Here is a 15,887-nt window from a genome sequence, read left to right as displayed (position 1 = left end):
GAAATATAAATACTATTAAATAATGAGAAATAATAAAATAACAAAATTGAAATGTGTTTATCTAAGCGATCAGTGTATTTATTACACTACATAGGTCATAGGACCACATATGACTGCAGTGGGTGAGTGCTGCCAATCGCCTGAGTGCATGACGTGCCGCGCCTCCAAACCTCTGACTCATCAAGCTTATTTGAGCCTGGTGGGAATGTATATAATACACCCAGTAGCACATCCACGGAGAATCTGGAGTGTATTCCTTTATCTGTGAATTTGAAGAGGCTCAAGGCTTGAAGGCCCCTCTGGTGAGGTTCTGTTTGAGCACATTTAGCTCCCATTCTCTTCATTTTAAGGGTGGCTAACTAGCTCTAGTGCTTGAATCCCCCCAGACGTTCCACTTTTCACTACGCGAAGCTCCGGCTCTGAAAGATCATGCTCCCAGATTACAGCGGAGTTCGTGATTAAGCAAGGAGTTCAAAGTAAAGCAAAAGGCTTCCCTATATTTCCACAGCTGAACCCAACCCTGAGAGTATGTTTCATTTTAACTGTCCTGTCCTCCTTTGCTGACCCAGTGGCTAATTGGGCCAAATATCTTCTCTTACGTCCCAGAGTGTAAGTGGCCAAACTATATTCAGCCAAATTTAGAACCACAAGTTCGTGTTGGGTCAAGTGCTGTGAGAGTGTGGCGAATGGAAAGATCATATCTGTATAGATTACTTTGCCCTTTATGTGACGTGAACATGAGGCTGGAACTGTGTGTTTCTCTCTCAATGAGACATTCTAGACTACTCAGTGACCTATCGTGTTACGGATAAAGGGAAGTATTTGACTCCAGCATTGGTGCAGATGTGATGCATTTAGGTGTGGCTGAAGACCACCTGAACAAAGCACAGAAGGATCCGAGGTTGTACATTTTGTTTTTTTTATTCTTTTCACTTCACCCTACCTGGATAACAGGAATACAATGAAGAAATACCAGCAGAGATTTGGACTAAATAAAACATATCAGCATTGTGAGATTGAGCATAATTGAGAAATACCAGGTGATTTGTATACAAGCCATGTAATAAGACATAATATAAAGTATCACATACCGCATTAGCAAATGAAACTTAATGAGGGAATTAGGACATTTCACATACACGGTGATTAAGTGTCTGAATATTGACTACCGGTAATGCTCATTAAGATCAGCATCATTCAAGACTGCAGACAATGAACATATCCGACAAGCTAATGAATTACCCGATGCTGTAGATGTCTTTTTTTCCAATAAACGTGAGTACATGACGTTTGAAGCTTGTACTTCTACTCTCAACAAAATCTGATTTATTGAGCTAAAATATGACAGTGATAGAACATGAACAGGTTCATGCACCTGTATGTAATTTGGTGGGTATTTAAGGTACCGGTTTTTGGAATCCTCCCTAGTCCTGTATTCGGATATATTAAAATCACTGAGGACAGATATCTGTTGTGGTTGAGGCACAAATAAAAATGAAGAGGTGCTCTGTTTTAGAGCCTCAAGTTCAAAACTCAGTTTGTGTTGGGATTGGATTAAGTTTCAAAGAGAAGTTACCTGTAGGTGGGATGACTCAGCCGGGGAGCAGAGAAACAGAGGAAGGCAACTATAAGCACCAAGTGGGGACTTCAAGGGAGCAGAGACCGGCAGGGGCATAAAAGAATGAGCGAGTGTGTGACAGTGATTTTTGCTGTTCTGTTTTGTAGCCTCAACCTCGGCGATATTACTCTGTTCACAGGAGGTGTGACCAGATGCCGTCAGCGGCTGCCTCACTTCAAAGCGAATTATCACAGTAAATAATTAACGGTTGGGGAGCCTCACTCAGAAGTCTGCTCTGACGGAAACGGCCTCGCACCACTCAGAAGTGATTGTTGCACTTTGTCTGCCATTCGTTTTGCATATGTGGAGGCTCCGGCTTCCTTGCCCCCGCCAGAAATGTGCAATATTGGTGAATTAGTGACTTTAAATTGGATGCGAATGTGATAGGCTCCTGCCCTACACAGGATAAGTAGTTATACAAAATGCATGAAGCATTTTGCTGACGGTCCTGCATCCCGAACCCCCTGCTCCCCCCGCTCCCCCCAGCCACCATATCCTTTTTTCCTGTCATGTCTGAGTGTACATTTCCGCAGCACTTCTGCATTCACAAGCCACTGATGTAGCGTTCCCCGACAACTCTACACCAGCCTCCAGCACAAGAGCTTAATCAGGCACCAAATAGCTGTATCAGAACTCGGAGGCAACCAGAGCTCAGGCAGGGGAAAGCTGTCCTCGCTTCTGTATGTGTCTGACATGCAGCGATAGCAGGGCTCGAGAATCACATCTTTAACCCCTCAAACTACTTCTGCAAGATGTTTCCGCGTTTTCTTTTTATTCATTTTCTGCAGGTTTCTAAGCACATGAATGAAAACGCCTGGTTAATGAGACCACCACTTTGTAGCGGTAACATTAGTAGCAAGAGAATTATTTCCCTGTTGCACTTTTTGAAGAGCAGTAGTGCTGACCAATAGGAAGGCTGCATCTCTTAATTGACTCACTGCTTAAACCTTTCAAAAATACATAAAAAGGTAATCTGCACTTCTTTAGTTTGAAGATGAGTTCCATGATTTTGATCAGATGATAATGTCTTGCAGCGTTGGAGTACCACAACCTGAATACGTCCATCGCTACCAGAGACTTCTGGGTAATCACAGGTAGGGATGCCATCGTCTGATTGCAAGTCATCGTGGAAAATCAAATCACAACTTTCATACAGAGGAATATATGTGAAAAATATAAGAACATTATACATCTACATATTTTCTTCTGGTGAGAGGCATTTTTCTTTGTCTTGTTAAGTTCTCCCTCTGTTGACTTAATGCAGGGCTACAATGCTTTGAGTAACATGAATATATTTCAAGGGCGCTTGCACCACCAAACCGGAATATGGATGGCCCTGTCAAGCTGTGTCGCTTTTAACCCTGCACTTACCGCAAAGAAAGATCAAGCCAGTCCAAGGTCATTCCTCTGATGAAGGGATTTGCTCACACAGAATAATATATACAAGCAGGATTATTTTATTTGTATTTATTTTTTGGCAAAATGGAATGGAGTCTATTTCAAGCCTGACAAGAGGATTATAAAGCGCTTCCAGGAGGCACAATACAGATTTATAAATTGCAGTACAGGAATCCCGCTTTTATTTTACTCTCTATCCTCACGAGCGATTCATTTTCCCTCTTAACCACCATCTGGCTGTCCTCTTCCTTTCGTGCACATTCGCAGTGATCCAAGACGTGGATGACGCCAGCTTGGAGGTACAGTACCAAAGCTTTGCCAGCCTAATGGAGCAGCGGCTGGCAGAGCTGTTTGTGCTGGCGGGGCAGCAAGGCACTCGTCTCAGACGGGCAACTGCAGTAAGCAGCTACACCGTCCAGGTAAGAGTCTGGCGTGGGCTGTGCTACGCATGACGCTTCTCTGGAAGATCAATCCTGGATGCGCAGATTTGGAGAGCCGAAAAACCCCTGAGTCATTGTTTGTTTGTGACTCTGAAGGCTAATGAAAGCATTAATCCAACACTTTTGTTGGCTTATATTTTAGATGAAAATTTCACGAGATGCACACTTTGATAAAAAAAACTTCTGCTCATGCATGCATACGTGCTTGTAGTCAGCCCTTGATCATTAGGGAGGTCCTGAGCTCATTGTCTGCTAATTGGGCATCAAAACAAGCTTGAGATCGAACGTTTTACTAAACCAGGAATATCTGCGGCCCATGGGATGTTCTTCTCTTCCAAAAAGCATGGTTTACTTTTGTACTTTTGTTATACTGTCTGAAATGTAATATTTGCAGTAAAACGACAGTCGTTGAGTAATAGCTGACATGGAGTCCACTATTGCAGTTCCAGGAAACTTATGATTCCTTTTATCTTCCAAATCAGATGGTTGGCATCCGTAGGATGTCTGGGCTGAAGAACCCCGCAGAGATGACCTACTACGTCCAACACAATGGAATTCCTCTAACAGGCACCTCAGCTGCCAAGGTCCTGAACACGGTGGACTCCCAGATTATGGCACTCACCCTCGGCTACTTCGTCCAGCTGCAAGCAGAACGTAAGCTGAGCATCCTTTTAGTCTTTGACAAGACAGCAAATAGACAGAAACTCCGGCAGCCTGGGTGCAAACCCAAACACATGACTGAGTTTATGTCGGAAAGGAGCAAGTGAAAAGGTTAAGAAGGCTCTCGGCTCTCTAATCTCTCTATAATGCTCCCTGCATAATGTTTCTGGTTGGTCAAGAGTAAGGAAGGAGGAGAGATAGAGGTAAAGAGACAAAGCTGCACAAAAGGGAAGCTGCATTTCTTTATAAATCTATAATAGCTGAATCAGGCACACTGTATATCAGGTAGAACAGCACCGAGTGTCACTTCCTGCGGGTGTGATGTTTTAGCTGGAAACACAATCCCAATCGATAGGCCGTGCATCATTCAGTGTTTAGAGGTTACATCGGTGAACGTGTGTTTTTTCTTTTCTCTTTCAGCTGTCGTAAAAAACCCTCCTAATAACCTTTGGATAATCGCTGCAGTGTTGGCCCCCATAGCTGTGGTAACGCTCATCATCATCATCATCACGGCTGTGCTGTGCAGGAAAAATAAAAATGACTTTAAAGGTGACGCCATCGGCAACCTCAATCCCCGGGCGAAGGTATCTGTCTTCATGCATGCATCTTTAATTCTCTTTCGCTGAAACAATTTTGGAATTATTACACCAGCTTGGTTTTATGTCAACGGCTCTAGAATCTGAGCCTTTTTCAATTCCTAGTAACTTCCCTGTTAAAAAAACCCCAAAAAAACCAAAAATGCAGGTGAATTGATAAGGAAAATGATCAAAGTTGCAGCTCAGGCGTATGTGTTGCTGAGATCATAGCTGTAGTTGCAAGTGATGTGGGTAGCTTTTCAGTTGTGTTGTATTCTATATGCTGTATTCAGTATTACTGCACAGGTATGACCCCTTTTAATAGAATTGTCTCCTCGTGCTTTCAGACGTCGTATCGGAGAGACGTGGGCTATTATCACCAGGTATCCTCTTCCACTGTGTTTCCTCTCATTACCAAGATGTGCTTTTTGTCTTCAGGGCTCAACTGTTTCAACTGCGGGATGTGAATGGGATTCTGGGGGTGGGGGGTTCACCTCTGATGTATTCCAATAAATCTGCACTGATGAAAACCAAGGTTAAAACAGCACTACGGCAAAAACAAACATTTCACAGTGAGATTCCGTTGGATTGGAGGATTATTCTTCTCATAGCGGTTTACAGGTAGTGAATATCTAAAATTGAATTTTGAGAGGCAACGATTCAAACACAGAGACTGTGCATTTACCGACAGTTTGTTTAGTATAAAGATTGAAAATTGTTTCCCACCGTGTCCCACAGTCACGGCTTCATTTCTGTGTCATTGATAGTTCTTTTCACTGCAACATGTTAATGGAGATGAATGATAATGCGTAATAGTATGCGTCCCTCTCCTTTCATATGGAGCTGCATAAGAGAGAAGGCAATAAAATGCTCCATATAAAACAGTAAAATTCACTTCACTCATGCTGTCAGAGGACTTTTTATCGCGCACCATTTCAAGTCTCATCACATGAAAAGCACTGATAATCGAAATTTAATTAGACGTTATATATTATTAAGTTGAGTCTTCCAAAATTCACATTCTAGGTAGTGTATACAGCATTTTTTATTACGGGTAAAGGACATTGCTCAAAGAAAGAGTGACTTAAACCTATAAATGAAGCTCCTGCACTGCCTCTTACGTATTATCTTCTCTCTCTGTAAGACAAACACCTTTATCACAAACCCTTGTTAGTCTTCCCACAAAAAGCCCTTAAAGTTAATGAGAAAAAATCCGTTTATTTATTCTCCATATGTGTGTGTTTTATATGTGCTATTAGCAGAGAGAGGATGCATGTCCTTAAGTCAGAGGAGTAACTCATATTGATTTTGCACTACAGTGGTACCTCAGCTTACGAATTTAATCCGTTCCGGGACTAACCTCGTAACGTGAAAACTTCGTAAGTAGAGACGCATTTTGAATGTAAATGCACTAATCCGTTCCAAGCCCCGCAAAAGTATTGTAACGGTTCATGTTTTAGGAGTGTTCATTATTCCTACGCTGCAGAGAGTCCGCAAAGGCATCCAGGGAGGAGGGGCGGTGTGTGTGTGTGGGTGCCGCGGGGAGGAGGAGGAGAACGGGAGAGCTGCGGGAGCTACGCAGCTCTCCCGTTCTCCTCCTCCCCGCGGCACCCACACACACAGAGTTACCCGTCGTGTGCTTATTCCAGCGTCCGACGGACGCTACATTATGATATTTTTTTAAAATATTAATCTACCTGTTAGCTGTTACTTTTTGTCCTCTTTGTTTACTGGTCCTTTGCGGTGTTTTCTGCCTCGCGTTTCTTGAAAAACTGATCCGATGACGTCTGCTTTTGCCGGCTTTTGACAATCCGTCGGAAATGTGCGAGGCAGACGTCATCATAATGAGCAATAGCCCGACTTGTCAACACTTTTTCCGGGGGACACGAGGGGGACACGAATAGCATGCTGATATACACGCATACGCAACGGGTTGCCAGGCAGATGGCAGAGCAGCTACAAGTTTGTTTACGTTCGGTGAACTCTGGGAGCGGCGAATAGCGCTATTCGCCGCTCGTATCCTGAAATGCTTCCGTAACAAGAGGCAATATTTTCCCATTCAGAAACTTCGTAACCTGAAAATTTCGGATGTAGGGACATTCGTAAGTCGAGGTACCACTGTATGTCTTAGCTGCAATGGGGGGGGGGGGGGGGGGGCAGGTTTAGAGACCCAGTGTTGAGTAAAACAATATGAGTTCTTGTCATTGGCTCTTTAATCCGTTCCAACAATACTCCAAAAAGGTCTGCAGCTCTTATCTCTTCTCGGCCCATTAGGAGTCATTTTCTGGACAAGATGTTGGAACGAGATTAAAGAAAAGTCCTCCGATAAATCTGCACTTATCTAACCCAAACTCCCAGTTCTGTTCCTTAAATGCTCCTGGCGTCTCCTCAAAGATACGCTCTTGTGCGACTTTGAGACGTCCTCGTGTCACTTCTGCTTTTTGAATGTACAGCTTCTTGTTCTCGCCCTTTTCTTTTACGACTCCAGCATTGTGCTATTTGCCTGCTCTCTTTTGTTTTTTTCTCCTGACGTTTCACTCGACCTGTCCATCAGTCAGTCCAGGGTTTTGACTATGCCAAGCAGCATCTGGGTCAACAAGGGGGGAATGACGAGCCCCTGCCTGTCAGCCAGGACACCTTATTGTTGTCCCTAAAAATGAGGGATGCGCCGCTTTCGCTAGAAAAGGCCCTGCAGCAAGATGGGACGGCCAACAAGAAAAACTTCGCCACTGACAAACACAAGAGGTATCAATACATCTGTACATTAATCTCATGCTTTGTGACACAGCTCAGCTTCTTTGACCAACTTGGGCTCCACTTGTCTCATTAATGTTAGAGTGTTAGATGAAAGGATGTCGCCTCCTCAAACGGATGACTGTCAGCTGAATCATTACATTTGCTTAGAGGCTGTGCGGCTTGATCAGGGATTGCTCCACGGTGCACTCAGAAAGCTCCTGGGTCGTATAGTCAGAGACAGGACGATAAAACACAAGGATCCCTCCAGTCCTCCACGCTGTCCTCATCCCACCCTGCAGCTGAGTGATAGGCAGACGCTAAAAGAGTTCTCTGAACTTTATTTTTTTTTATTTGTTATGTTAAATCATGCTAAAATATTTAATTGAGGAATACTGAAGGGTGTCAGGGAAGCACGGTGAAGCAGTTGGTAGCGCTGTTGCCTCACAGCAGAGGACCTTTGAGGAGTTTGCATGTTCTCCCTGTACCTGTGTGGGTTCTGACCGGGTTCTCCGGCTTCCTCCCACCACCAAAAACATGCAGCTTAGGTGAAATGGTTATGCTAAATTGTCCATATGTGCGTGAATGATTGTCTGTCTATGTGTGGCCCTGCGATGACCTGGCGCCTTGTCCAGGGTGTACCCTGCCTCTCGCCCCTACACTGCAGCAATACCTGCGACCCGGATTTCGGATAAAGCAGTCGCGGCAATGAATGAATGGTGTCATTTTTTTATTTGGGTAACGAGATCAAATTAAATGTAGGTGAGAGACGAGGGGCTCTGTACATGGGGGGCGGGGGCTTCTCTAATGGTTTTTGTGATGGAGAGGAACTTGTGGTTATAGTATTATTCAGACAGTATAATTACTGACTTGGATGTTGGATGGAGACTAATTTAAACCCATGAGTGCTTCTTTCTCTCTTCAGTTCCACCAAGGTCACGCGACTGTTATCGTCTAAACTCCAACGCAGAATCACGCGACTGTTATCGTCTAAACTCCAACGCAGAATCACGCAGCCAATGTAAACATGTTTGGTGCACCTCAGTTAATTGTTGCGCGTCCCGCATCTTTGTTGATCCTGTAGACGGATCTCTGCCTCGACGAGAGCAGGGAGGGCAGCCGCTGTGCCTCTCAAGTGTTTCTTTAGCCGTTATCATTTTTACCAGACAATTATGGGATGTTCCAAAGTGCTTTGATGTCACTGCCTTGTGTTCCCTGAGCTGCTGCTTGATCAGCTCTAATTCTAACTACAGTATAGCGTTTGATGTGAGGCAATTGTTTGATTTGATACATTCATTCACGTACAAACAGTATTATTATATATATTTTTACTTTAATCAACTGATTTTTTGCTGACTCGCCATCAAGTTGTTCAAATATTACCTTTATTGGATTCAAGCTTGAGAGGCGCAGATAGAGGAAGATGAGCTTGTTAAAGGAAGGGATGGCACAACCTGGCTGCGAGCCCGGCTTCCGGATAGCTCACCGCCTCTCCTGTTGCTATGGTTACTCACAGCAATTTGCCGAGCGAGGATGGTTCCGTCATCAGCAACGAATCAGAGAGGCTGAAATCCGGCAGGGGCTTGACGGCGCTGAAAGTCACAGCGCAGCAGAAACCGACAAAGGAGGAGACGCGAAAGAGGGATGGTGAGAGTCACACACCAATACAAATACCAATCATTTATTCTACGGCTCATTTTCAGGCAAGGTCAGGTGTGCCACAAATGACAAAGTCAATCTTTTTCCCACTTTCTACTGCATGAAACACTTCCCTTAGGGAAATGCACTGCCACTGCAGCTTTTTTTTTTTTTTTTATAGCTAGAAGGCAGAGATAGACCTCAAGAATATACACGGGACATACAATCTGCTGTCCTGCTGTCAAAACAGGAGAAGCTAGGACAGAGATATGCACACATTTGCTGAGACAAAAATGCATAAAGACCATGTGAAGTCACATGTCACATGATCTCCTGACTCCTGAGTCAAAGAGATATTTTAAAATGTGTATTTAAAATATTAATCAAATACTCTTGGATAAATTCCCTGTATTATTTTCATTATTGGGTGGATTTGAATAATTCATCAGCCAAGTTAAGCGAAACCAAATTGAATCCGGTTTGACTGATGGCTGATAAGCAACGAAAGCGCAAAGTCAGTTTCCTTCATCTATCACAGCGAGATGCATCTGCGCGACCTTTTGAAGCTAATGCTATCTTTGTGATCTATTGTCTGCATCCACAACTTCTTTGCTGACTCCAGACAGCTCATGTTTGACATAATCCCACGTCGTAAGCTTGGGAGAGCGAGAGAGAGAGACAAAGGGTGGAAACGGCAGTTTGCTTTCCCTTGACTGACACTGTAATGATTAGAGGCATTTGTAGTCTATTTGAGCGTGAACTCTCGCTCTCTGTTCTCCAGATCCATATGACACCTCCTCTGGCTCGCTGCAGCTTATTTCCATAAAGCCCATGGCGGCCCAGCCCAACTACTCACACCCTGCCTCATCTGACCGTAACCAGGAGTCGGCCATTGTCAACGGAGAGGTGATGCACACGTCCAATTAGAGAGAGGCGCACAAACCATATGTTCATCCCGCATACACGGATGCATTCTCAGTATTTGATGCCACAGCTTTCTTTTTTTTAGACCAATAGTGGTTTTGAATTTCTCAATGAGTTAGAGTTGACTGCAGATGAAAAGCTGCATATATCTGTCCACCAACAAACATTTGAATCGGAATACAATGACAGGCGTGGACTTGCGTTTCCACAACTGTCAGTTTTATGTGATTAGATGACAACCGCGGACGAGATGAAGCAGATCAGCAGACAATTTCAGTGCCCTTATTTAGGACTAATTCATGATTAAAACATATCCATCCATCTTGGACCGCTTATCTGGGGTTGGTTCGCGGGGAAGGGGGGGGCAGCACCCTGAGTAGGGAAGCCCAGACTTCCCTCTCCCCGGCCACTTCTGCCAGCTCTTCCGGGGGGGCATCCTAAATAGATGTCCCCTTGTTATTGCGTTTATTATTCTCAGGAACCCCCCCTGATGTTTCACCCCCACACGCCTTTCAAGAAAAAGAGAATTTAACCATGAGTCTGTCTCCGTTGTCATCTCCCCATGTCTGTTTTCATCCTGTGCTCTTGCCTACTACCCCCCCCCCCCCCCAGGTGAACTTGGCTCTGAAGCAGAAGTCAGACATAGAACACTACAGGAACAAGCTGAGACTGAAGGCTAAGCGGAAGGGCTATTATGATTTCCCGTCCGCCGACAGCAGCAGCGGTCCGGTCCTGGCGCAGAGGCAAAGGCAAAGCCGTGAGAGGGCAGCTGGTGAGCACGGAAGTCCGCTGGAGCCCGATGATGAGCGAGGCTCCACTTATGTCAAGTCTCACAAGAGGTGAGAGGAGAGTGGAAAATCAAGTGGCACCAGGGTTTGACTGGGTGTAAACAGAACAGAAAATCCATGTTCATGCTAAGGTCTGGGGAATGTGAGTGACGGGACTGCCTTGCCTAATTTAGCGAATCAAAAAAGTGAAGCCATTCCATTAATGTTATCGTCATCCTGTCTCGGCAGGCAGAATGCGGCCCATCAGGCCCCTCAGATTAGTTTGGAGATAACAGGGTTTGCATGGTGTTGGATGGTCCAGTATGTGGTTCTGTTTTGCCTCTGCTTTACAGATGAACAGAAAGATGGAATCTTTGGTCCTGACAGAATCACAAGCAAGGGGCGAAACATCAACATGACCTCACACTCACTGCATGTTTTATTTTTTAACTGAGCTGCCTTGGTGAAGGTTTACACTCCCTCAACGCCCTGTCATTTGTATTACATTTTTGTACACCTAAAGCAAATCCTCATAATCAAGTTAGCTCTTTAATTTGACGTCTTATAATTAGATATCCGAACATATTGTGTCTAACTATTATGGCCCACGTAATTCCTTTTTCACCGCTACCTCCAATTGCCACCTTCCTTTCGGGGCAATCCGAAACCACGACTGAGAGTTAAGACGGCTGAATTGAGAACGTTTCCATTAATGAGGACTGCACCCCAGGTCTGGTTTGTGCTGAATCCACTGTGTGCTTGAATTGGCAGGCACTCCCAGGTAGGGCAGATGGCCTATCGCAGCAGGCAGAGCCTGAGCAGCCCCAGCCCCGGAGGAACCGAGATGGACTTGCTTGTTATGAGGGAGAGACCCAGGAGAGGCATTCGCAACAGCGGCTATGATGTGAGTCACCAGGTGACCCCTGCCCTGAATAATGGAATTTTAGGAATGTGCTATACATATACATATATATGCTTAAAGATTTTGTTTTGCATTTTTAATTAGATGCGGATGATAACATTCAAAACCATTAATACTGTTTTCATTTTGGTGAGACGGATAATAGAATCAGAGCTCGTCAGTTATTAATCTGTGCCTTCCTACTCCATTTAAGGCACAATCCGTCAGCCATAAATCAATTATTATCATGTGCGTCTCAGGTATGGCTTCCAGTGTAACCCCGACGCTGAAAGAAGATATGTGTTTCATTCTTCATTAAGATTTATAAGCTCTTTTTTGATGCGTACTGTGTCTCAGGATGGCCGGTTCATGCCTCCACTCTTTTATCGTTCCATTATGGCTCTTTCTGTCATGAATACTTGCATGTTAGCTCCCAGGAGTAATGGAAAAGAGAGTAATAAAGAAAACCTTTTCTTCCTGAGCTGTGAAAAAGAAAATATATAAATATTTCAGTGAACTGCCACTCACCCTCCAGCCATTCTGACCAATCTGAGCAAGAAAAAGAAAAGAAAAGAAATACTATTTTATAAACATCTCATTATTACTCATTGAAGTCTGCTGTTTGATTTGCTTAATGCACAATTTGCCTTGGAAGTGAGCTCATGGAGCAAGAGGGAATTTGAAAAATCCTCATCTCTCGAATGGAAAGGTTTGCTCTATACATTGAGATTTCCTTTATTCTGATTACCCTAGTTTGAACCTGTTGTGGCTGAACTATCAGTTAGAAACATTGCCCGATAGCGGTTAGAAGCTACACCATCATTTTTTCCTCCCCTTGATTTCAATGGGACTAATGTAGCTGCAGGCGCTGTCACTGCAGATGCAAGCCTCTGCCATTGCGTTTTGCAGAGGGGGCTGATTTATGAGGTGCACTAGGCTAAGTCTCCCATTGCTACCCCCCCCCTTCGCACAGGAAATAGGGTAGCCTGAACTCGTACTCATTTGTCAATGATTGGAAGGACTGTTTTGATGCAAGCAGAGGCCTGGGGTGGACACAATAGTGGAGCATACAAAAGAAAGGGAGGAGGTTGGAAAACATGGCGCGAGGTGGACTGGATGATGGTTATATTGTGTGTTATATAAGGTAGAACTATATGGCTTAGCACTCACTGAGACAAAGCGGAGCTTTGTTCCCTGAGCCTACTGTGACCAGCTTCTTAGCAGCACTGACCCGTCTCTTCTGAGTCGACGTGTCTCTGGGACGCCGAGTAACCGCTGCTTCCGTCTCAGTCGGCGCCGTGCCGACGTCCCACTGTTGGGATGACAGGAGACATGATGGAGGTTTTTCAGGTTGTGCCTGTAAATATCTTTCTCCTTCAGTAAGGCGAGGTTTCATCATTTAATGTTTGACCCACGAAGGTGCAGATCAGAACACGCCGCTGTAGTCGGCTCACCCACACAACTGCAGGGTGCCGCGCTTAAAACTGCACGCCTTCTATTCCTGGATGCATGATGTGTGATTCTCTTTTGTTTGAACCTGTCCCTGCTTGTCAGTCGGATCCCTTGAACTTCATCATACATTATAGAATACATTACATTACATACATACCCAACAAGTCAAACATTTATTTTCTTAATTGCGTTGCCATCTGTAATTGCTGTATTTCATAATCCATGCAACTTTGCAGCTTGACGTGATCGCTGTGTTCCACCTCGTACTGTGAGCTCCGGGGTGTCTGGTGCATCATCGTATCACGTCCATGTCAGAGAACACACGGTTTATAAAACCATTCTGACCTCTCTCTTTGTTTCTACCCGTCTCAGACTGAGCCCGAGCTGATCGAGGAGACGAACGTCGACCGCCTGATGGGGCCGCGTGGATACATGTACGGTCGGGGCTTGAAAGGCCACTCCGAAACGTCCACCCTGAGTTCACAGCCTTCCATTGATGAAGTGAGGCAGCAGATGCACCTGCTGCTGGAGGAGGCGTTCAGCCTGGCTTCAGGGGGCCAGTCTACATCTGGAAGGCAGTCCCATCTCCACCACCCACGTGCTGATCCCTACAGCAATTCAACGCCGCCCCTCCCGTACGTAGACATGGTGACCAGCTCCCCGGGTTCAATCAACTGTGGGCGCGGAGGCCTACAGTGGGTGCCGTCTTATGGAGATGTGTTTCAGTGCAGCCTCCCTAAACCTGTAAGTGGAATGAAATTATTTACCCCCCCCCCCCCTTTGCTACACTGTGCAACCTTAAATGCCTTTCACCGTCTGCTTAAGGCCTTTCACTTCACCCAGCTCCCTGAGATGGCCATGGGTTCTCCTCCTTTACTGCCTCGCACTGGACCTCCTCTTGGAACCTCTTTAAGACGGTGAGGCTGAAAAGGTCTCTCTCTTTGACTCACACACACACACACACACTGGCATCAGATGGAAGCAGACCAGGCATAGACACAATGTGTGTCGCATCCCAAAAATCCATCAGATTCTCCTCATTTATTCACATTCAATTTCATATTCAGGGATTAGATATTCACTTGCTAATATTCGGTGGCCGGGGTGATTTCAGGCCTCGTATAAATTTGAATATCGAACCAGTGCATTGAGAGGAGGTAAGAATGTTAATGAGGTGTTCACATTTCCAAATGGAGTGCGTTTGCCATCTAGTGGTTGTGCCTGCATATTTGAGTAACTCGTATTTATTCTTTCTTAATGTCTGCTCATCTCAGCTCCACCTCTGACTTGGGCCCGAAGGGTCGGAGCTCAGAAATGTCCATCACTGAGAGTCAACATGGCAACAACCCATATGGGCAACCTACGAGAGCAGCTCTTCCACCCGTCACTGCAGAGAAGCCTGTGTCCAACTACTCAGGTGAGCAGATGAGGAGACAGTTTCAGCTTTCAAAAGTAGCCTCTGGGATCCGTTGAAGCCCAATAATACTCTTAAATCATCAGTCCGTCTTCCCCTCTGTGCAGGAAACCCAATAACGGCCGTCTACGCCATCCCCGCCACCAGGCAGGGATACTCTGAATACTTTGTCTCCACTCCACCCACCTCCTACCACAGTCCCTCCTGGATGTCCTATCCACCTGAGCCCGAGGACGTGCCGCCACAGTGGGCAGACTCTGTAAGCAAGTCCATTTTGCCAGTCCTACAGATAAATAATACAAATAACTGGAATATTAGAAGTTCATTGCGGTGAAATAATTTTTTACTACTCATTTTGTTTTCATTTTCCAGTTGCCCCTGCCTGGGTATGTAGAGGCTTTCCCTCACCCCCGCTACCCACGGGAGAGCCCCACCAGACTACCCCTGCAGTATAACCAGACACTGGAGCAGCCGTCTGCCGCCCCCAGCACAGCGTCCCAGCAAAGCCCGCCCCAAGTGGTGAGGAACATGGACAGCATGCCCCTGAGCAGCCTCTCCACCTCTGCCCTTGTACAGGCGATCCGTCAGGAGGTGGCCAAGCTGGCCAGAAAGCAAAATGACATGCTTGAGTTTTAATTCTGCAGGAGACGATGGACTCTGCATCATTCTCCAAAGGAGGCACGCAGAGGCAGGTCTCATTCAGACTGATTTTTTTTGGGGGGGACATTTGTACTGAGCTTCTTTATCCACACAAGAAATTCTGTTTTTTTTAAAGAAAAAAAAGCCTAATCTCTATTGACGATGTCCCAAGTAAGTACATGCATCTCTCCTGTGTAGATATGTCAATAGGATATGCCAATAAAGGAATGGAAATGGCTTAGACTTTTTTTTAATCAGCATCAATTGAGATGGCAGGTTATTGTCAGCAATGACAGGACAGTTTAAACCATGATATACAGTATATGAGCCTGAACAGCATTAGGATGTCATATATCTCATCTCCTTTCAGACACAACACAACACAGTGGGCTGCATCTGTGTCAGTTCAATCAAACATCCAGTTATTCAACTGTAAATTTCTGTTTTCTCATTGAAATTGACAAAAAACAGCTTCATTTATTTTTATTTTATTACTCTTTGCAGCTTTACACGAAGGTCAGTGGTTTTAAGACGCACGGTCTCTACAGTGCACACTGCCACAGAATAATTCACTCTAATCCATTGAGGTCCTGCATCAGCGCTCCTGATCTGAGAAATTGTGCACACAACCCTGATTTTCTTTTTCAGAAACAAAGCAGAACATCAAGTGCACCTTCAAACCATTCAATTTGTTATATTACAAATGTGCACTTATTTTTAAAGGACAA

The 15,887-nt window shown here is 45.0% G+C and overlaps 1 protein-coding gene across 1 annotated transcript in view; it reads left to right on the top strand.

The window, feature by feature from the left end:
• Nucleotides 1-15,390, top strand: part of kiaa1549lb (KIAA1549-like b) — a 42,304-nt gene extending 26,914 nt beyond the window's left edge. The window contains exons 8-22 of the mRNA XM_068741033.1: nt 2,653-2,712; nt 3,284-3,435; nt 3,939-4,110; nt 4,537-4,700; nt 5,039-5,074; nt 7,246-7,436; nt 8,941-9,071; nt 9,844-9,968; nt 10,599-10,825; nt 11,525-11,657; nt 13,479-13,850; nt 13,932-14,023; nt 14,381-14,523; nt 14,628-14,779; nt 14,893-15,390. Of these exons, the coding sequence (XP_068597134.1) occupies nt 2,653-2,712; nt 3,284-3,435; nt 3,939-4,110; nt 4,537-4,700; nt 5,039-5,074; nt 7,246-7,436; nt 8,941-9,071; nt 9,844-9,968; nt 10,599-10,825; nt 11,525-11,657; nt 13,479-13,850; nt 13,932-14,023; nt 14,381-14,523; nt 14,628-14,779; nt 14,893-15,156 (2,414 nt within the window). The 3' untranslated portion in view covers nt 15,157-15,390. The remainder of the gene's footprint in view (nt 1-2,652; nt 2,713-3,283; nt 3,436-3,938; nt 4,111-4,536; nt 4,701-5,038; nt 5,075-7,245; nt 7,437-8,940; nt 9,072-9,843; nt 9,969-10,598; nt 10,826-11,524; nt 11,658-13,478; nt 13,851-13,931; nt 14,024-14,380; nt 14,524-14,627; nt 14,780-14,892) is intronic.
• Nucleotides 15,391-15,887: the final 497 nt, after the last annotated feature.

The sequence above is a fragment of the Brachionichthys hirsutus genome, chromosome 1, assembly GCF_040956055.1.
Source record: "Brachionichthys hirsutus isolate HB-005 chromosome 1, CSIRO-AGI_Bhir_v1, whole genome shotgun sequence".
Taxonomy (NCBI): Eukaryota; Metazoa; Chordata; class Actinopteri; order Lophiiformes; family Brachionichthyidae; genus Brachionichthys; species Brachionichthys hirsutus.
The sequence above is the reverse complement of the archived record's forward strand: the minus strand, read 5'-3'. Positions and strand labels throughout refer to the sequence as shown.